Raw genomic sequence first — 23,332 nt, 5'->3', positions numbered from 1 at the left:
CGCACTGATACATAGTCTTTTTTTACCAGGGCACATTCGACTGAATTCATCATCCTCAAAAAATGCCTGCACCTTTTTCTTCACTTCCTCAGAAACTTTCTTGCCACACTTGATTCTAGGTAAGGCTAAGATCCCATGTTCACATTTAAGCTTTCGAGCTTGTTTGACCATTCGTTCAGAGACACCGAATTCGTCTGATATAGCCTTAATGGACCAACTTTTAGGTGCCAATGTCAAGATTTGGACATTTTGGACAGCAATGGGCCGACAATACAGCTTCGGCTACTTTCACACTAGCGTCGTGCACTGCACGTCGCTATGCGTCGTTTGGTTGAAAAAACCCATCCTGCAAAAGTGCTTGCAGGATGCGTTCACCGTGTTGTGGCGGACCGTCGGCTGCAAAAAAACGTTACATGTAACGTTTTTTGCTGCCGACGGACCGCCATTTCCGACCGCGCATGCGCGGCCGGAACTCAGCCCCCACCTCCCCGCACCTCACAATGGGGCAGCGGATTTGTGGAAAAACAGCATCCGCTGCCCCCGTTGTGCGGCGTATTCACTGCTAGCGTTAGTACGTCGGCCCGACGCACTGCGACGGCCCGAGTACGACGCTAGTGTGAAAGTAGCCTTCTCTGAACCGATTATGTTGCAAATTCAGCAACAATTCCAGACCACTTAGACTAAACATTATGGCTTGGGAACCAACAAAAGATACCCAATATTAGGCTTGGGATCCTAGGCAAAGACACCCACCCTCAGGCTTCGGAACCTGCGATAAAGAGACCACCCGAGGCTCGCCTTGCACGGCTATCGGCCATGGCTCCTAGGCGATGGGGCCGCCAATTCTCGAAAGACAGCATTATTACAATTCTTAATAGGATTATAATACCAATTCTTAGGGAATTGGTTGTGGTATAACCACCATGGACCAACGCAAGGGTTTGAATAGTGCAGTTACCATTCATTGCGTATTAATGAATAACACCATGTTCAGTGGCATTTTTCATTTCTTAAACTGAGAGACTCCAAAAAAAAAAAACAATGATCCTTGTAGAGAAAAATGTGCTCTTTCTAATGATATCAGAATTAATATATTTTAGGGGTACCCTTTCTAGGAAATTTGACCTAAAAATAGGTAAAATTCGTTTTTTTTTAAGTTTTTCATCATATGTGGGTGTGAATATTTCCACAAATACATATGCTTTGACCGTGATATTGCAGCAATGCAAAGTCATGTAGATGTTTGGTGTACAGAGCAAAGCACCAGTTACTATTGGTTTTTGGTCTTGAGTTATATATGGGCAAAGTTTGGCATAAATTTTATCCGACGCGTTTTTCAAGCCACTTTGACACAAAATTGCGGCCGAAATATTGCTTTGTCATAGCCGGTAATAATTTTATCGTGTTTAGCAGCAAAAGTTGAGCTAGTATGCCAAATTTCAGCATCATAGCCAGTATAGAACTCTAATGGCTATGTGCCAAAGTTTGCAAAATCCTCTTAGGGTACCTTTACACAGTGCAATTTTGATCGCTACGACGGCACGATTTGTGACGTTCCAGCGATGCATTTACGATATCGTTGTGTCTGACACGCTACTGCGATCCGGATCCCCGCTGAGAATCGTACGTCGTAGCAGATCGTTTGAAACTTTCTTTCGTCGTCTAGTGTCCCGCTGTGGCGGCATGATTGCATCGTGTGACACAGGTTGTATACGATGTGCGCACAGTAACCAACGGCTTCTACATCGCAAATACGTCATGAAATTATCGCTCCAGCGCTGTGTATTGCAACGTGTGACCGCAGTCTACGACGCTGGAGCGATAATCATACGACGCTGCAACGTCACGAATCGTGCCGTCGTAGCGATCAAAATTGCACTGTGTAAAGGTACCCTTAGCTGAAGCCGCAGGCTTGGTGGAACCTCCAGTGAAAAGTCAACAATGCCCAATGTATTTGAGATCTGGCCCTAAAAATTTACAGAACCTCTTTTCAAACATACATGTACATCCTTATAAATTTTCAGTAAAATCGGAGAAGGTCGAGTGGGGACCACTGGTCCACTTGACATGGAATGACCCTTATCTGAGCACGTTCGCTCATCACTAGTCTAGATTAAAGAAATTCATAGATTTGAATGGCCTAGTCAAAGTCCAGACCTAAATCCCATTGAGAATCTGTCGCAAGGCTTAAAAATTGGTGTTCCCACATGCTTCCATCCAATCTTACTGAGCTAGAGCTAGTGTGCAAAGAAGAAAAGGCAAACATTTCAGGCTCTACATGTGCAAAGCAGGTTGAGACTTAGCCCAAAATACTTGCAGCGGTAAATGCAGAGAAATACAAATGCACTTCATAATTTTCATATTTATATTTTTAAAATATTTAGAAAATCATGTATAATTTGCTACTTTGTGTTTGGTACATCACATAAAGTCTCAATGAGATACATCTGATTGGAAAAGTTCACAGGGTTTGAATACTTTTTCAGGGCACTGTATGTGTGTATATAAATCCATGTATACTTTGTGAATGTATGTATTGTGGTAGCTCAGCTCACTCAGCTGCTTAAAATATAGTCACAGGAACACTTTCCTTTTGTTTATTAAAAATTTGCCCACATGGGAACAAAAAAAAACAAGGTTCAGTTCTCTTTAACACGAGCACTGTTCAGGAGCTATCATCTTATGTCACACCGAGCACAAAATGAGTCCAAAGGCTCCACATTTACCTTCTGGACCACACCCTTGGATGGAGATATGGTGAATAGCTTCCCACCCACTCTTCAGCTGTCTATATTAACCCAGTCCTTAAAGGGAACCTATCACCCCGTTTTTTCCGTATGAGATAAAAATACTGTTAAATAGGGCCTGAGCTGTGCATTACAATAGTGTATTTTGTGGACCCCGATTCCCCACCTATGCTGCCGAAATACGTTACCAAAGTAGCCGTTTTCGCCTGTCAATCAGGCTGGTCTGGTCAGATGGGCGTGGTGTCTTCCCCCAGATCTTGCTTATTTTTCCGTTGGTGGCGTAGTGGTTTGCGCATGCCCAAGTCCAGAATCCACTGCACAGGGGAGGGAAAAGAGCGCGATCTGCGCTATTCCCCTGGTGACCGGTGGGGGCGGCCATCTTCCTGTGGCCGCGTGTGCGCAGATGGAGCGCTCTGCTGCCCGGGGCTTCAGGAAAATGGCCGCCGCGATCTCCATCTGCGCGCGGCATCCCGGGGCCATTTTCCTAAAGCCCCGGGCAGCAGAGCGCTCCATCTGCGCACGCGCGGCCACAAGAAGATGGCCGCCCCCACGATCACCAGGGGAATAGCGCAGATCGCGCTCTTTTCCCTCCCCTGTGCAGTGGATTCTGGACTTGGGCATGCGCAAACCACTACGCCACCAACGGAAAAATAAGCAAGATCTGGGGGAAGACACCACGCCCATCTGACCAGACCAGCCTGATTGACAGGCGAAAACGGCTACTTTGGTAACGTATTTCGGCAGCATAGGTGGGGAATCGGGGTCCACAAAATACACTATTGTAATGCACAGCTCAGGCCCTATTTAACAGTATTTTTATCTCATACGGAAAAAACGGGGTGACAGGTTCCCTTTAATATGGCCATTTAACTCCTCTCAGCACTTAGCGTACTGGAGTATTTTTCCAGGTTTTTGTCACTGAAGCTAATATCTTCAGTGACCTATATCCCCCTCCAGTATTTTATCAGTAACCTTCTCACAGTTTGTATTTATGTGTGTGTGTGTATATATATATATATATATATATATATATATATATATACAGTATATATATTTACAGTATAAATAATATTTTTTTATTTTTTTCAAAGGTATTGGAAAGACAACTTTAATTAAAAAAGTTTCCGAAGTGTTGACATCATCCAGAGTTCTTGTTGATGGATTTTATACAGAAGAAGTTAGACAAGGGCACAGAAGAGTAGGATTCGATGTTGTTACCATGGCAGGAAATCGAGGAAAGTTGGCTACAACTAGGTATGAAAACGATAGACAACTTAACTTCTACTTTACTTTTTTAGTTTCTAATTTCTTTAGACTGGATCAAGGAATTCTAAAAATGATAAATTTAAAGCTATGTTAACATCTTATCTTTTTTCTTCTATTTAGCCTTATACACTTGAAATGTTTCTGACATACACGCTAGGTATTACTCTAGCCCCTTCAAGACGCGGCCCTTTTTCGTTTTTGCGTTTTAGTTTTTCACTTCCCTCCTTCCCAGAACCATAACTTTTTTATTTTTCCATCAATATCGTTATGTGAGGGCTTATTTTTTGTGGGACAAGTTGTACTTTTGAATGACACCATTGGTTTTACCATGTCTTGTACTAGAAAACGGGAAAAAAATTCCAAGTGCGGTGAAATTGCAAAAAAAATGCAATCCCACACTTGTTTTTTGTTTGGCTTTTTTACTAGGTTCACTAAATGCTAACAGTGACCTGCTATTATAATTTTCCAGGTCATTATGAGTTCATAGACACCTAACATGTCTAGGTTATTTTTTATCTATGTGGTGAAAAAAAATTCTAAACTTTGCTTAAAAAAAAAAAGTGCCATTTTCCGATACCCGAAGCGTCTCCATTTTTCGTGATCTGGGGTCGGGTGAGGGCTTATTTTTTGCGCGCCAAGCTGACTTTTTAATAATACCACTTTTGTGCAGATACGTTCTTTTGATCGCCCGTTATTGCATTTTAATGCAATGTCGTGGCGACCAAAAAAACGTAATTCTGGCGTTTCGAATTTTTTTCTCGCCACGCTGTTTGGCGTTCAGGTTAATGCTTTTTTTTAATTGATAGATCGGGCGATTCTGAACACGGCGATACCAAATATGTGTAGGTTTGATTTTTTTTTTATTGTTTTATTAAAAATGGGGCGAAAGGGGGGTGTTTTAAACTTTTTTTATATTTTTTATATTTTTTTCATATTTTTAAAAACATTTTTTTTTTACTTGTGCCATGCTTCAATAGCCTACATGGGAGGCTAGAAGCTGGCACAACTCGATCGGCTCAGCTACATAGCAGCGATCATCAGATCGCTGCTATGTAGCTGAAATGCAGGCTTGCAATGAGCGCCGACCACATGGGGGCGCTCACAGCAGGCCGGCATCAGTAACCATAGAGGTCTCAAGGACCTCTATGGTTACTGTCCTGACACATCGGCGACCCCCGATCATGTGACGGGGGTCGGCAATGCGCTCATTTCCGGCCGCGCGGCCGGAAGCGGTAGTTAAATGCCGCTGTCAGCGTTTGACAGCGGAATTTAACAGGTTAATAGCGGCAGGTGAATCGCGATTTTCCCCCCCGCTATTTCGCGCACATGTCAGCTGTACAAAACAGCTGACTTGTCGCGACTTTGATGTGGGCTCACCGCCGGAGCCCACATCAAAGGGGGAGACACGACATGCGCAGTAATAGTACAGCGCATGTCGTAAAGGGGCTAGAGTTCTATTGCCAGACATACACCAAAAAAATGAAAAACATTAGTACCGCAGAGTCCAGCACAATATACTGTATATACTTATGTATAAGTCGACCGGAGTATAAGCCAAGACACCTATTTTTGCCTCGAAAAACTGTGAAAACGTATTGACTCAAGTATAAGCCAGGTATGCATTCTCCCCTAATCCCTGTTCTGGTATGCATGGCTCCTTGTTCCCATCCTTGTATGCGTTGCTCCTTGTTCCCATCCTTGTATGCGAGGCTCCTTGTTCCCATCCTTGTATGGAGGCTCCTTGTTCCCATCCTTGTATGCGTGGCTCCTTGTTCCCATTCTTGTATGCGTGGCTCCTTATCCCCATCCTTGTATGTATGGCTGCCCATGAGAAAAGCATTAAAAAAAAGCCATCCTACTTACCTTCCCTGCCGCCCTCTCAGCATCTCGTTCCTGCTTCCAGCAGCTCTTTTGGCCGGGTGATCAAGTGTCCCCGCTCATTGTTATTCACCTCTCTCAAGCCTATGGGAGTGGAGAGAGGTGAATATTCATTACCTTAATGAGCGGGCAACCTTAAGTTATGTGCACACGTTGCGGATTCCATTGCCGATTTTTCCGCACGGATTCTGCAGAATCGCCCTGCGGATTTTGTGCAGATTTTGTGCGGAATTCTTTTACACCTGCGGATTCCTATTATGGATTGGGTGGAAAACGCTGCGGAATCCGCACAAAGAATTGACATGCTGCTGAAAATAATCCGCTGCGTTTCTGCTCAGAATTTTCTGCAGCATGTCCCCTGCGGATTTGGTTTTCCATAGGTTTACATGTTACTGTACACCGCATGGAAAACTGCTGCGGATCCACAGGGCCAAATCCACTGCGGATCCGCAACCAAATCAGCAACGTGTGCACATACCCTTAGAGCCCGGTAGCTGCTGGAAGCCGGCAGCTGCAGATGTAACTGTGCGTGCTATAAGAGAAATGAATATTCATTGCCAGTGCAGTGAATATTCATTTCTCTTTAGCAGCAGGCACATTCTTTAGCCGTAGCCTCCGGCTCCTGCCTTCTGTGACCCGCTGCTCCCTCTCCCCTGCCATAAACTGGGACAATGACTCGTGTATAAGCCGAGGGGGGCATTTTCAGCACAAAAAAAGTGCTGAAATTCTCAGCTTATACAAGAGTATATACGGCATATCGGCTAAATAGATATGTTCTTTCACTTATAAGTCTACTAGCTGATGGATGAACTTGGAAACATGCGCTCACAATAACCACTGGTGGCCATTAAATTGCTGCTTATCAGCCACATGCAAGTCAATCATTGGTCATATTTTTTAATCTAAGTGGTGAAAAAAAATTCCAAACTTTGTTAAAAAAAAAAAAAAAAAAATTGCACAATTTTCCGATACCCATAGCGATTCCATTTTTCGGGATCTCGGGTCGGGAGAAGGCTTATTTTTTGCGTGCCAAGCTGACGTTTTTAATGATACCACTTTTGTGCAGATACGTTCTTTTCATCGCTCGTTATTGCATTTTAATGCAATGTCACGGCGAACCAAAAAAAGTAATTCTGGCGTTTTTAATTTTTTTTTCTTGCTACGCCATTTAGCGATCAGGTTAATCCTTATTCTTATTAATCCTTATCCGAATAATGCTGCGGGGTGCTAGGAATTCGCTCTGCTTGGTGCTGTGTTTCTTCACACAGGCTGAGCTTTTGCAGAGCCTGTCACAGTTCACACCGTGCTGCCAACAATATGTCACGGATCCCAACCATATGTCAGGATTCCCGGGGAGGATATCTTTATCGTCCCCACTACTCACACCAATTTGTCACGAACCGGGGTGGTTTGGTTGCCCCTGGTTCCTTCTGAAGGGGATTTATCTACATCCCACTTCCCAGTTCTGGTTTGGAACTTGCAGCTCTCTGGCGCCCCCTTTACCCTCAGGTCAGATTAGGTACTGCACCTAGGGTAATTAGTCACCAGAAAGGCTGCCTGCTATGTACTGGCTATTGGGCACGCTGCAGCGAGGGTGGTATAACTACTCCCACACAGGCGGGAACAATAATTATCAACGCCACCGTCACTACAAAGATTCCCAAATGCACAGAACAAAGTTTGCTGCCACCAGCTCCGATTTCCTAAGGATTAACGGTTCCGGAGCCAACCCAAATCAGTAGCGTAATTCACTTAAGAGGAAGCAACAGTTTGTTTATAGATCAGGGAGAGACAAGCTAGTAAATTATATATTTTGCTCCATAAAAAGGTAGTCAGTGTTTACAAAGTATAAAAGATACTATAAAGAAGACAATTCATATGTACATTGCAATTACAAATAAAAAAAAGGATTAAAATTGAATAGAACACTTACAGGTCATTATGTCATGGTATCATCTTGGCTGGCCTGTGGCTTAGGAGGATATAAACATCTAGATGCATAGCACATATGTAGAGAGCAGCTAGACCCCGGACACAAGACGCTGCTGGAATGCTGTCTCACTAAGATATTCTTAGCCCAAAACCCAGGCACTCCCCCTGTGGTGACATCACTTAGAAGCTGAAACCTCCTCTTTACTTACAGCTGTGGGAACTCTTTTTATGCATAACTTGCTGTGTGAACCTCGAATAAGTACGACACCATGCTCATGATGTTCCCCATGTCAGGGGTGTTCTTTTAAGTGTAAATACAAAGCAATTACCTGAACCGCTTACTGAGAAATCCGCGCTTTGCACTCGTTGCATCTAGCTGCTCGCGTTTTCAGTGGGTGATAGATCTACCGATGGACATCCGGAATATATAATTCTTATCCGTCTAGCCCAAATCGGTGCCGCTATATATAACTTTAATAGAACAAAGAAACTCAGGGCTTCCAAACCAGTTTTGGCTGGTATTAGATGGGAGGAGGGAATGAGTAGTTTGCGCTAGGCTATAAAACTGCTCACACATTGGTATCAAATTGCACAGATTATCCGCCATAGGGCTTGCTTTGTTGTATGAGCAAATGCAGAGGGGGAGAAAGGGAGGTCAAAGCTGTAGCGTGTGTCTGTGCCATGTACCTTCTAGAACTAATCTCACATTATTACATTTTTACCCAACCCTCTGTTGCAGAGGTTATAACAATCAGGCCACATGTAAAACCCGGCCGGTGGAGGAGAAGGACTGCACCGCTACCTTCCTGTAGTCCGGTTAAAAAATAAAAGCCCATGGCAGGTTTTCCTAAATCTGCCCTGGACAAATAGCTTGCCCAAGACTACACTTACTTTTATTCTGCATTGTATGTATGTATATGTGTGTGTGTGTATATATATATATATATATATATGCAATGCCTACAAGTAGTATTCAACCCCCTGCAGGTTTAGCAGGTTTAATAAGATGCAAATAAGTTAGATCCTTCAAACTTCAAACAAGAGCAGGATTTATTAGCAGATGCATAAATCTTACAAACCAAAAAGTTTTGTTGCTCAGTTAAATTTTTATAAATTTTAAACATAAAAGTGTGGGTCAATTATTATTCAACCCCTAGGTTTAATATTTTGTGGAATAACCTTTGTTTGCAATTACAGCTAATAATCGTCTTTTATAAGACCTGATCAGGCCGGCACAGGTCTCTGGAGTTATCTTGGCCCTCTCCTCCATGCAGATCTTCTCCAAGTTATCTAGGTTCTTTGGGTGTCTCATGTGGACTTTAATCTTGAGCTCCTTCCACAAGTTTTCAGTTGGGTTAAGGTCAGGAGACTGACTAGGCCACTGCAACACCTTGATTTTTTGCCTCTTGAACCAGGCCTTGGTTTTTTTGGCTGTGTGCTTTGGGTCGTTGTCTTGTTGGAAGATGAAATGACGACCCATCTTAAGATCCTTGATGTAGGAGCGGAGGTTCTTGGCCAAAATCTCCAGGTAGGCCGTGCTATCCATCTTCCCATGGATGCGGACCAGATGGCCAGGCCCCTTGGCTGAGAAACAGCCCCACAGCATGATGCTGCCACCACCATGCTTGACTGTAGGGATGGTATTCTTGTGGTCGTATGCAGTGCCATCCAGTCTCCAAACGTCACGTGTGTGGTTGGCACCAAAGATCTCGATCTTGGTCTCATCAGACCAGAGAACCTTGAACCAGTCAGTCTCAGAGTCCTCCAAGTGATCATGAGCAAACTGTAGACGAGCCTTGACATGATGCTTTGAAAGTAAAGGTACCTTACGGGCTCATCTGGAACGGAGAACATTGCGGTGGAGTACGTTACTTATGGTATTGACTGAAACCAATGTCCCCACTGCCATGAGATCTTCCCGGAGCTCCTTCCTTGTTGTCCTTGGGTTAGCCTTGACTCTTCGGACAAGCCTGGCCTCGGCACGGGAGGAAACTTTCAAAGGCTGTCCAGGCCGTGGAAGGCTAACAGTAGTTCTGTAAGCCTTCCACTTCCGGATGATGCTCCCAACAGTGGAGACAGGTAGGCCCAACTCCTTGGAAAGGGTTTTGTACCCCTTGCCAGCCTTGTGACCCTCCACGATCTTGTCTCTGATGGCCTTGGAATGCTCCTTTGTCTTTCCCATGTTGACCATGTATGAGTGCTGTTCACAAGTTTGGGGAGGGTCTTAAATAGTCAGAAAAGGCTGGAAAAAGAGATAATTAATCCAAACATGTGAAGCTCATTGTTCTTTGTGCCTGAACTACTTCTTAATACTTTAGGGGTTGAATAAGGTTGAGGGGTTGAATAATAAATGACCCTCTGAAAAGACTTTTCACAATTTTTTAAAAAATAAACAAAGAAATAGCATTCTTATTTGCTGCAGTGCATTTCACACTTCCAGGCTGATCTACAGTCCAAATGTCACAATGCCAAGTTAATTCCAAATGTGTAAACCTGCTAAATCTGCAGGGGGTTGAATACTACTTGTAGGCACTGTGTGTGTGTGTATATATATATATATTTTATATATGTGTATATATATATATATATATATATATATATATATACTCAATTAGTTTGAATTGGGTGTATATATACCGTACTCATATAGTTAGTTCCCCAATAACCGGCCTAGGCCTAGTAGTGGAAGCAGCTGCTTCCTCGTCCATCACTCATCAGTTGATTGCGTAATTGCCCTGATGACTGGAGGCATCGGAGTTGTGTGTACAGTGGGTACAGAAAGTATTCAGACCCGTTTTAAATTGTTTCCCTCTTTGTTTCATTGCAGCCATTTGGTAAATTCAAAAAAGTTAATTTTTTCTCATTAATGTACACTCTGCACCCCATCTTGACTGAAAAAAAAACTGAAATGTAGTAATTTTTGAAAATTTGATAAAAAAGAAAAACTGAAATATCAGATGGTCATAAGTACTCAGACCCTTTGCTCAGTATTGAGTAGAAGCACCCTTTTGAGCTACTACAGCCACGAGACTTCTTATAAATGATGCAACAAGTTTTTCACACCTGGATTTGGGGATCCTCTGCCTTTCTTCCTTGCAGATTCTGTCCAGTTCCGTCAGATTGGATGGTGAACGTTGGTGGACAGCCATTTTTAGATCTCTCCTGAGATACTCTATTGGGTTTAGGTCAGGGCTCTGGCTGGGCCAGTCAAGAATGGTCACAGAATTGTTCTGAAGCCACTCCTTTGTTATTTTAGCTGTGTGCTTAGGTCATTGTCTTGTTGGAAGGTGAACCTTCGGCCAAGTCTGAGGTCCAGAGCACTCTGGAAGAGGTTTTCATCCAGGATATCTCTGTACTGGGCCATATTCATGTTTCCTTCAATGACAACCAGTCGTCCTGTCCCTGCAGCTGAAAAACACCCCCATAGCATGATGATGCCACCACCATGTTTCACTTTTGGGATTGTATTGGGCAGGTGATGAGCAGTGCCTGGTTTTCTCCACACATACCGCTTAGGCCTCTTTCACACTTCAGTCTTTCGGCATCAGTCTGAAACCGCCATTTTCCTCAAATAGCGGATACGCCATTTTTTTTTGGCAGATCCGCTATTTTCCCATAGACATACATTAGCGACGGATTGTGGCGGATGGTCTTCCGTTCCATCCGCCATGCGACGGATCCGTCGAAATTTGGCGGACGTTGTCTAGACATTGACGGCCATTGTAACGTTTTTTGTCTGCGCCTAATTGGCGGTTCGCGACGGATCTGTCGCGACCGCCATTTTCATAGAATGGGTGCCTTTCATAGAATGGGTGCCTATGGGCGACGGATCCATCGCGAACCGTCATTTGGCGGATCCGTCACCCCAATCCGCTTTTTTCAATTGAGCATGCTCCAAAAAGTAGATACTTTGCCCAGACAACCCCAAAACTATATAAACAGGACAGGTGGGCCTCATTCCTCAATGTGCCATCAAGAGAGAACAAAGTGCCAGCCAGCAAGACAGACCCTGCCAGCAAGACAGACCCTGCCAGCAAGACAGACTCTGCCAGCAAGACAGACCCTGCCAGCAGCCAGCAAGACACCCTGCCAGCAAGACAGACCCTGCCAGCAGCCAGCAAGACAGATCCTGCCAGCAGCCAGCAAGACCCTGCCAGAGACTGCCATGTGAGTACTGCCATCCAGCATGAGTTCTGTGTGTGTGTGTGTGTGTGTGTGTGTGTGTGTGTGTGTGTGTGTGTGTGTGTAAATGCCGTGTGATGTGTGTGTGTGTGTCTGACCACCCGCCTTGCACGTTTTTATTTTTCATACTGTGCTGGTATTTTGAATGGCTGTGCTGTGACGTGTGTGGTGTGTGTGTATAAATGCCGTGTGATGTGTGTGTCCTGCATTTTTGTTATTTTTCATACATTAACATACTGTACTGGTATTTAAAATAAAGAGCAGTGTAGCTCCTATTTTCCATCAAAATAAAAAAAAGAAAAAACAAAAAATTCAACAAAACTGTCCGTAGTATGATTTCAAGATAAATTTAAAACTGGGTCTACATTCAATAAAGGTGTTTGAGGTTCTATATACAAATGCGGAATGCAAACCTTTGGTTTAGAAAATGTTATCTGGTTTTAAAAAATAGTAACTGTAGGGTAACCATAATTAACATTTTTGGGTATTGGTATTTTAACTTTGAATGAGGGAAATTTTTTATAAGGTTGAAACTGTGTCTGGAGGAAGGGGTGGGGTAGGTTTACCAACATGCGCATGGCGCATATCAAGTTTGAAGTAGTTTTGGTGTTGCTTTCAAGGAATTTGGGGGGGGAAACAGGAGGTGGAGGGTTTTGCAGCTTGCGCATCAAGCATATGAAGTTTGAAGGTAACAGTTAACACTATTTTTTTTTTTTTTTTTTTGGTGTAATAATTTTTTGGGGGGGAATCAAAATGTATGTTGGCATACCAATACATAATCATTCTAATTAAAACTGTGTTTAAATTGGAAGATTCTTAGAGGGACCAAGCAAGGAACCCAAGAGAAACGCAGCAAGGACCCAAGACAGACGCAGCCAGGCCCCCCAAGTTTGGAAAACAGATGTAAGTATAAAGTCCCGCCCGAAAGCTGTATCTATCCTTTTGTATAGTAGCTTAGAACTCTCTTTATACTTGCAGATTCTTAGGGACCCAAGACAAACGCAGCAAGGACCCAAGACAGACGCTGGAAAACAGGACCATAATGTCTTCTTCTGGGAGCCCCCCCTCACATCGTCAGCCACCTGAGGTGATTTTTCTTTTTTCTTCATAAATTTTTTTGGGTACAACTATGGTAACATATGTTTTTGAACCCTATATGTATTTATTCTGTTTTCAAAGGAAGCTGAAGCAGAGGGGCTTCCAGAAGGAGACGGGCAGGGTGGAGAAATGCAAGGAGCGGGAGCGCATAGTGTAAGTTTTGCAGAGACAGATCCTCACATAAAACACACTACACCCAACACAAACATTCAGCACAGCACACACACAGTACATATGCCTCCATCCAAGCACATAATTAATTTATTTATTTATTTATTTTTTTTAGTAGTCTTCCCAATCCGGGGCTCGACCTAGAGTTCCTCAAAGCACCTCCCATAGTCGTCGGAATGCTAATCGCGGCGGTCGCCGAACAGTAAGTTCCTTTTTGGTTTGGTGTTTAGTAAACTGTAAAATTCATGTGGTATAATCTTTCCCTTTATAATTTTTTTTTTGTTAAGGCTTCACAGCATGCTCCCGAACAGGCTGAGGAAGAGGAGTGGATTGATGTTGACACCCTCATCCAAGAGGTTCAAAATCGGGAGCCGCTGTGGAACATGTCAGACCGCCGCCATGCTGACCAGTTCATCACCCGACGGCTATGGGAGGAAGTGTGCAGTGCTGTTCTGGAGAACTGGGAGGAACTCGACGCTGTGGCCCAGGATCTAGCACGTAAGTATTCACACTTCATTAACTTATGTTAGCATGATTTAATGTGTTGTATAGTAACCAATTTTTGCTTTATCTTTCCAGGTAACAGGGTTATCGTGCGGTGGCGGTCACTCAGGGATCGCTTCAAGAGGGAGTTTAACAAGGAGATGCAGGCCCCGAGTGGATCTAGAGGACGCAGGAGCAGGTATAAATATGCCAGAGCCCTTTCATTCCTCCGGTCGACGCTGCTGAGCAGAAGGTAAATATTCAACACCACATGTTTTCAGTCAAACTGTTAAAATGTGTAACCTTCAATTTTTGGGGGCAGCAAGGGCAATTGTAATATCAAGATACTAAATCTTTTTTTTTTTCTTCTTTAACAGCACTGTCTGCAGCACTCGGGAGCCTGAATCAGAGTTGCACCCCTCTGGAGCGATCTCTCAGGAATCCGCCACCGGGGACCACGTCGACCCCTCTGTATCTGTACCTTCCCTTTTGTGTGATCCCTCGGCCCCATCCACCAGCGCTGGAGCAGCAGGGCGGACTTCGTCACTTGAAGCTGCAGGTGATGAGTTAGAGTTCCCTTTACCCCACCCCTCTGACACTGCCGCAACATCTAGACCACCTTTGGGGTCAGGACGGCAGCGCCAGAGAGGTCCGGAAAGGAGCTATGCGCCTGAGTTTTTGCATCTGAATGCAGCCTTCCAGAATGCCATCAAGCTTTTGAGTGAGCAAACATCTGCTGGGTACAATATGCTTAACAAAAGCATACTTGAACTCAGCAGTCGTCTGGATAGGATGCATTCAGATGAAACCAGTCACCAAGACACTGTTTTTTTCTGTCAGTCCTCAGGCACATGGAAAATCTAACTCCTGACCTGCAGATGCATGTGATGCAAGTCTGCCACACTGCTCTAGCACAGGCGATGTCCCAAGCCCCTCTACCTACCCTTCATGTTTCAACACCTTTCCCCTCTCAAGCTGCCGTCTATCCTCCCGTCCATCCTCCTCCCATCCATCCTCCTTCTACTCCTTCACCATTCCTTCCTTGCCCCCTCAGTATTTCCCAGTACCTACCTTCCCCTTTCCATTCTTCCCCTTTAACTTCACCGTTCCCAATCCCACCAACACCTTCATCATACCTCCCACAGTCCACATCTGTACCTCAACTCCCTGCCCAACCTCATGTTTTCACCACCCATTCCACTTCTGTTCCTCCTCGTGATGTCCTGTCCCCCACTATCGACGTGGTCTGCCCTGTCAGCCCCTCTGCTACTATCTCCACCCCAAATTATGAGAACCTGTAAACTTGTAAATAAATAAAAAAGTTTGGGTTTAAAAACAATTTTATTGTCTTTCCTTTTTATTTTTAAAACTGTATAAAAGCCACCAAGGTTATGGTAAAAGTAACAGTAGAAAATGTGTAAAGGGGTACCGGTTCAAAACATACAATACTGGGAGGTTAAAGTCCAAAGGTTTTGTTACAAAACAAAAAACATGGTATATTTACAAGTGTGAAAAATTTTTTTTTACACCATTTCGTACTGCCAGTCAACTGATCCTTGAGGAAACTTGAAGTAGTCTGCAAAATTGTCCCGCATTCTGGAGACTGCTACTGGACTGCGAAAACTTGTGTTGTGGTAATCCCGCAAGGTGGTTTCTGACACATTATCCTCCAGGGAAACATGTTCTTTGGATAAAACAAAATTGTGAAGTACCACGCAAGCCTTCACCACATCATCAACAGTTTCAGTCTGCAGTTTAATTGCAGTTAGTAGGATTCTCCATTTAGCAGTTAATATGCCAAAGGCACATTCCACAACTCTTCGTGCTCTGGTTAAGCGATAATTAAAAATTTTCTTCCTCTGGGTCAGTCCACTACTTTTATAGGGTTTTATCAAGTGTGGTGAAAGCTGGAAGGCATCATCTCCAACGCACACAAATGGTAATGGTGGACCGGTGGTTCCAGGGAGAGGTCTAGGCGGTGGAAAGTCAAATGTCTCTCCATACAAACAACGCCCCATTGGTGAAGTTTTAAAAATCTGGGAGTCATTTGCGCGTCCATACGCACTGATATCCACAGCGATAAATTTGCAGTGTGCGTCGGCTATGGTCATCAATACAATTGAGAAGTACTTCTTATAGTTGTAAAATTCTGATCCAGAGCCATAAGGTTTGACAATCCTTATATGCTTCCCATCGACTGCTCCCACACAATTTGGGAACTGGCATATTTGTTCAAAATTGTGGGCAATCTCCAGCCACCTCTCCTGTGATGGCGCTGGAATGTATTCCGCTTGTAAGCAATCCCACAATGCCCGGCAGGTCTCTCTGATGATCCCTGAGATTGTGGATATCCCAAGCCTGAACTGGAAATGTGGGGATGAAAACGATTCTCCAGTTGCAAGGAATCTGTTAACAAAAGGAAAAGACAATAATTAATAAAAACTTCAAAAAACAACATTACAGTTATAAGTCTGATGAATGAGAATCATTAAAAAAAAGAATAACTTTCTGAATAGTCACCATGAGACGCTCCGCTGGTGATATGGAGAAGCGCATCTGGGTGTCTCGTGTCCGTATTGATTCTTCAACATGGCCCAACAAAATTTCAAAATTTTCCGCCTTCATTCGCACATAGCTGAAGAATTTTTCAGGATTTTCCCTCAATTCAATGTACAGTGTGGAATAAACGCCACGGGTCATGCGTTGGGCTGTGATAGGAAGGATCCACAGCCTTCTCTTCTGCCGCTGCCGCAAGACGCGTAGTCTTTCTTCCTCCTTGTCTCGAACGATGACTGCCAACCGATTAGCCTCAAAAGTGAAATCCGCACATATCTTCACAATATTCGCCAGCACCCCTTCCATCTTTGCCACTTTCTCTACAACCTTTCAAAGATGTGGTGTAAATACACTGTATATATAGTTTTCCAGTAGCCAATCACATTGAGATCCTCCCTTTTTAAAAAACGGATCCGTCAAAAAACGGTTACAACGGATGGAAAAACGGTCGCAACGGTTCTACGGATCCGTTTTTTGGACGCATCTATGTAATGGATCAGTCTAAAAAACGGATCCGTTAGAACCGTTTTCTCAACAATTTTGACGGATCCGTCAATCCGTCACGATGTCGGAGCTGACTGACGCCAAACAACTGAAGTGTTAAAGAAGCCTTACAATTATCACCAAAAAGGTCTATCTTCGTCTCATCAGACCAGAGAATCTTATTTCTCTTAGTCTGGGAGTCCTTCATGTGTTTTTTAGCAAACGCTATGTGGGCTTTCATATGTCTTGCACTGAGGAGAGGCTTCCATTGGGCAACTCTGCCATAAAGGTCCGACTGGTGAAGGGCTGCAGTGATAGTTGACTTTGTGGAATTTTCTCCCATCTCCTTACTGCATCTCTGGAGCTCAGCCACAGTGATCTTGGCATTCTTCTTTACCTCTCTCACCAAGGCTCTTCTCCCACAATTGCTCAGTTTGGCTGGATGGCCAGGTCTAGGAAGACTTCTGGTGGTCCCAAACTTCTTTCATTTAAGGATTATGGAGGCTACTGTGCTCTTGGAACCTTGAGTACTGCAGAAATTCAGTGGTAACCTTGGCCAGATCTGTGCCTTGCCACAATACTGTCTCTGAGCTCCTTGGCCAGTTACTTTGACCTCATGATTCTCATTTGGTCTGACCATTCACTGTGAGCTGGAGATTTCTTATATTGACAGGTGTGTGCCTTTCCAAATCAAGTTCTATCAGTTTAACTAAACACAGATGGCCACCAATGCAGGAGTAGAACCATCTCAAGGAGGATCACAAGGAAATGGACAGCATGTGACTTAAATATGAGCGTCTGAGCAAAGGGTCTGAATACTTATGACCATGTGATATTTACATTTTTCTTTTTTATTAAATTTGCAAAAACTTCCTCATTTCAGTTTTTTTCAGTCAAAATGGGGTGCAGAGTGTACATTAATTTGAAAAAAACGAATCTTTTTGAATTTTACGAAATGGCTGCATTGAAACAAAGTGTGAAAAGTTTAAAGGTGTCTGAATACGTTCCATACCCACTATACCTGACAAACTGGTGGCAGCAGTAGGATCTGTGTGACTCCCACTGATGTTATCCTTTGCACTCACCATGGAAAGGATTTTGTGATCATTCACCACTGTTGTCTTCCATGGACATACAAGCCTTTGCTCAGTCACCAATGCACGCTTTCTTTTTTTTGCAGAATGTACCAAACTATTGATTTGGCTACTCCTAACATATCTGCGATCTCTGATGGATTTATTTTTTTTATCCTAATGATGTCTGTTTATCTTCCATTGAGAACCCGTTTGACCACATATTGTGGGTCTACAGCAACAGCTGCCACAGTGCCATATGGAATCAGAATGCCACACATGGCATCAGCGCCAGACTTTTTACCTGCTTTATTGATAATTAATTAATGAGGGCAGCCCATTAAAAAGCTTTTGAGATAACTGTCGAATTATTTTTTGGTTCCTTTAAAAAGAGGCCGTTACATATTAAAGACCTGTAATTCCTAAACCCTTTCTCAACTTAGGATGAATACCTTCAAATTAAAGCCGAGAGCCCTTAAGCCCACATTGATTATATAACTGTATCATGAATATGTTTTGGTAAACAGCTAAAATGCCAAAACTTGTGTTACTGTCAAAATATTTCTGGATTAACCGTATGTGCTGTAGGAGAGAATATTTTTCTACCCCCTGATTGAAGGGTGCCAGAATCTAACCCAACACAATGATGTGGAGATCCGCAGACTGTTATCCAAGGCAACCACTTGACAACCCTATCAGAGTATTTAGTGGACTGTAAGCTATCATAGCTTCTATTCTATAAATCAGACTTATCCCCCCCCAACTAACCTAGTGGAGGCAATAACGTATCAAAAAGGCTGTGCGGCACTCCACTCTTTAAGAGTGCACAAATAGGATACTACTGCAAAATAGTCTAAAAAATTGATTCTGCACTTCCAAATTCAGATTCAAAAAACTTAGAGAATGTTTTATTAACACAGGTTCATCCACGGAATGAAAACGTTGACATTTCAGCCAAAACGAGGCCTTCATCAGAAATTATCTTCAGCTCTTGGAGACGACACAAACAGGTCAGGTACAACTGAGCAGTGGAGTCTTTGTTCGATAAGTCAAGGCACTTTATCTCCTGCACTGGACTGCATTGACCCGAATGCCTTGATTTATCGTTCAAAGACTCCACTGCTCAGTTGTACCTGACCTGTTTTTGTCGTTTCCAAGAGCTGGAGATAATTTATGATGAAGGTCTGGTTTTGGCTCAAACGTCAACGTTTTCATACAGTGGATGTACCTGTGTTAATAAAGTATTCTCTAAGTTTTTTGTGTCTGAATTTGGAGTGCCGAATCTATTTTTTAGACTAGTGGGGGCAATGTCCGACTTCTATGCCTGGGAACATAATCCATTTAGCAGCAGTAATAAAGTGACGAGCCTTGTTAATTGGACCCAGTAACATAGAAAAAAAGAGCTATTTCTGGAGTCCGATGTAAATCAGACCCATAAATATATGAGAAAAAGAGCAAACTAATGTTGGTCCATAAGTAGAGGCAGAATGTAACTAGGAGGGAGTTTTATACCAACTTATTAAAATCTTTTAATTACTCTATTTTATAAGACATGGACAACCCCCAGGAGTAGTCCATAGGTGGCAGAGACAGTATAAGTTGGGGAAGGTGCTCTGCAGTAGTCAGAGGCTTCTGTAGGAACTCTCCAGTTGTCACTTTGGTCATAAATTGTCAGAGCCCCTCTGGGAGTCAGAGTGTTATTTAAGAGATCTGCTAAAGATTTTAAACTTGATTACAGGTCCCCTTTTAAAGGCATTTATCTTTTTTATTGAATAATATTTACATATGATTTACATTATATTTTATTTTTTCAGCGTTGAATTAAGTAATGTGAGGTGTTTACACAGAGTTGGGCAGTATGTCGTGGACGTCCGTTCATTTGAGCATTTGGTACTTCCTCTTATGGACCGTCTTGTAAGTTATTTTAAGTATGGTATCTTAAATTCTATTGCAATTTGTGTAATGTTATTTTTTAAGCTAAGAACTGTCAAATTTAAATATATCTCTCGTGGTCTTGGTTGTTCATATGGATTTGCGTTCAACATGTTGCTTCCAGGTGGGTAATAGTTAATACCCTTGGATGGTTTATTGGTTGTCTACTAAAGCTAAATAAGTTAAAGGGGTTGTCCACTACTAAGACAACCCGTTTTCATTCCCCATGCTTGGCCTCGATAAAATAAAAAATCCTATACTCGCATCCCGTGCCGGTGCTGTTCCTGTGGTGTCGGCACTTGCGGTCCTGGGGCTCTCGTGCGGTTGCGATGAAACGTGAGCCCGGAGCCCAGTCGGCGCTAGCATCGCTGTCCCCGCCTTCTGTCAAGTTGAATATGAAGAGGAAGTCAGAGATCAGCTGAAGCCCAGACTTCCTCTTCATGTTCAATATGTCCGAAGACGGGGACAGTGATTTATGCACCAAGCACCACGAGTCATACAACCGCACGGGAGCCCTAAGATTATCCTTCTTGCAAAAATAAGAGATGATGAATTATACTGTAACAACTTCCAAGATCTGTATACCATATCTGGTGGCATCGGAGACAGGAGCATGTAGAGAGATGGAGGATTGAGCATTGACTGCTCTCAGTGTGCTCTTCTTTCTTTATAGCAGTTACAGTGTAAGCAGGATTTGTTAAAAAAAAAAAAGTTTTCCATGAACTTGCTTTCAGCACATTTCAGGTATGAACTGTTGTGATGATTCATTGGAAGTTATTTTATTTAATTATTTTTAAAAACACCAGAAAAAAAGGACCCCTTCTCGACGTAGGATGTAATAGTAAGTCCTGCTTTGGAAAAGTCGGGAGCTAAGCCCACACCATTGCCACAGATGACTGTGTAGCCATCGGCATCTGATAGTAAACAGCAGTAATTGGAGCAAGCTCCAGTTGTTGCTAGTTATGCATTTAAATGCCACAGTCAATCACAGATAGCAGCTTTAAATAATGCGATTGCCGATTAGCACACTAGCTTCCATCACGACACCTCTCCCTCCGGCCACGTCGCCATTGTGCAATGCTTTATGGGTTGCCCTTGCATCCGGTGGCTTACTGAAGACCTTTAAAACTGCCTTGTTAAAGAAGTTGTCCACTACAATAATTATTTTTTTCATAAATCTTGCTATTATGTGCCACTGAAAACATCCACTGTGTTTATTTTAGCAATATTAACTTTTATCATGCTGTAGCAGCACATCTTCAGTGCTGGATTAAGCTCTCATGGGGTTAATCGACAACTTCCTGACTTATTGTGCTCTAATACTACAAGTTCCATGATGCATTGCACTGGCCACTAAGCTCGAACCTACCACACCCACTCCAAAACACACCCAAACTCCTCCCTCCTCTCCCTCCTCTATCTTCAAAAAGATTTGTGATGTCATTTCTGTCCAACCTCCTCTTTTACATTTGTCCAACCCACACTCCATTACACACAGATAGATATATAGATACATATCTATCTATTATCTATCTATCTATGTCTATTTACATAGATATGTCCATATCCATGTTTCTAAACCCCTTCACCCCTGGAGCTTTTTTTTTGTTTATCGCTCCCCTTCTTTCCAGAGCCATAATTTTTCCATCTATATGGCCATGTGAGGGCTTGTCTTTTGCAGGACAAGTTCTACTTTTGAACGACACCATTGGTTTTACCATGTCGTGTAACAGAAAATTTGAAAAAAATTCAAAGTGCGATGAAATTGCAAAAAAAAGTACAAATCCCACACTTGTTTTTTGCTTGGCTTTTTTGCTAGGTTCACTAAATGCTAAGGCTATGTGCACACGTTGCGGATTTGATTCCAGATCCGCAGGGTTTTTTGCTGCACATAATTGCATCAAATCCGCAGTGTAGTGCACAACAACCAATGTAAGTCTATGGGAGCCGCAGACTTGTTGTGCACATGCCGCACCGAAACGCAATTTTTTTTTTCCGCATCATGTCACTTCTTTTGTGCCGAACTGTAGCGTTTCTGCACCCTTAGACTTTCATTGAGTCGGGCACATCCGCAGCAAAACCGCAGATGTAAAAAAGATCTGCAGTTTTGCTGCGGATGTGGGTCCGAGAAACGCTGCAGAAAAACCGCACCAAAAACTGCATCAAAACCGCACCAAAAACTGCATCAAAACCACACCAAAAACTGCATAAAAAAGCACCAAAAACTGCATCAAACCACACCAAAAACTGCATCAACACCCCGCACCAAAAACTGCATGAAAACTGCACCAAAAACTGCATCAAAACTGCACTAAAAACGCATCAAAACGGCATAAAAACACATCAAAACTGCATCAAAACCGCCGCAAAAACCGCACCAAGAACTGCATCAAAACCTCACCAAGAACTGCATCAAAACTGCACCAAGAACTGCATCAAAACCGCACCAAAAACTGCATCAAAACTGCACCAAAAACTGCATCAAAACTGCATGAAAGCCACACCAAAAACTGCATCAAAACTGCACCAAAAATGCATCAAAACTGCACCAAAAACTGCATCAAAACCGCACCAAAAACTGCACCAAAAACTGTCAAAACTTCACCAAAAACTGCATTAAAAAAGCATCAAAAACCTGAATCAAAACCACACAAAAAACCGCACCAAATACTGCAGTAAAAGCAGAATCAAAACCGCGCAAAAAACGCACCAGAAACCGCACCAAGAACTGCATCAAAACCGCGCAAAAAATGTGAAAAAAATGCATAAAAAACGCAGCTGCAAGGAGATGCAGATTTTGTGCAGAAAATTCTGCACCCAAATCTGCAATGTGTGCACACAGCATAAAACTGACCTACCATTATGATTCTCCAGGTGATTACGAGCTCATATACACCAAACATGTCTAGGTTATTTTTTTATCTACGTGGTGAAAAACAATTCCAAACGTTGCTAAAAAAAAATTTAAATAATTGCGCCATATTCCGATACTTGTAGCGTCTCCATTTTTCGTGATCTGGGTTCGGGTGAGGGCTAATTTTTTGCGTGCCGAGCTGACATTTTAATGATACCACTTTTGTGCAGATACGTTCTTTTGATCGCCAGTTATTGCATTTTAATGCAATGTCACGGCAACCAAAAAAACATAATTTTGGCTTTTGATTTTTTTTTTCTCGCTACGCCGTTTAGCGATCATGTAAATTTTTTTGTTGTATTGAAAACAGCTGACATATTGCGGCTTTGAAGTGGGCTTACCGCCTAAGCCCACGTCAAAGCGGGGGATACCACCAGCTGACGTACTATTCCGTCAGCTGGCAGAAAGGGTTAATGAACAATATGTTTCAGTTAAAAAAAAAAAAAAATGGCGTGGGCTCCCGCACAATTTTCTGCGCCAGAGGGGGAAAGCCGAAGGCCGGGGGCCAATATTTGTAGCCTGGGAAGGGGATAATACCCATGGCCCTTCCAAGGCTATGAATATCAGCCCACAGCTGTCTGCGTAGCCTTTACTGGCTATTAAAATAGGGGGACCCC

At 43.1% G+C, this 23,332-nt stretch overlaps 1 protein-coding gene across 1 annotated transcript in view; it reads left to right on the top strand.

The window, feature by feature from the left end:
• The window catches only part of NTPCR (nucleoside-triphosphatase, cancer-related), a 111,663-nt gene that overhangs the window by 11,623 nt on the left and 76,708 nt on the right, over positions 1 to 23,332 (top strand). The window contains exons 2-3 of the mRNA XM_077289104.1: positions 3,839 to 4,001; positions 19,684 to 19,783. Coding sequence (XP_077145219.1) covers positions 3,839 to 4,001; positions 19,684 to 19,783 — 263 coding nt within the window. The remainder of the gene's footprint in view (positions 1 to 3,838; positions 4,002 to 19,683; positions 19,784 to 23,332) is intronic.

This window comes from Ranitomeya variabilis, chromosome 2 (genome assembly GCF_051348905.1).
Source record: "Ranitomeya variabilis isolate aRanVar5 chromosome 2, aRanVar5.hap1, whole genome shotgun sequence".
NCBI lineage: Eukaryota > Metazoa > Chordata > Amphibia > Anura > Dendrobatidae > Ranitomeya > Ranitomeya variabilis.
The sequence above is the reverse complement of the archived record's forward strand: the minus strand, read 5'-3'. Positions and strand labels throughout refer to the sequence as shown.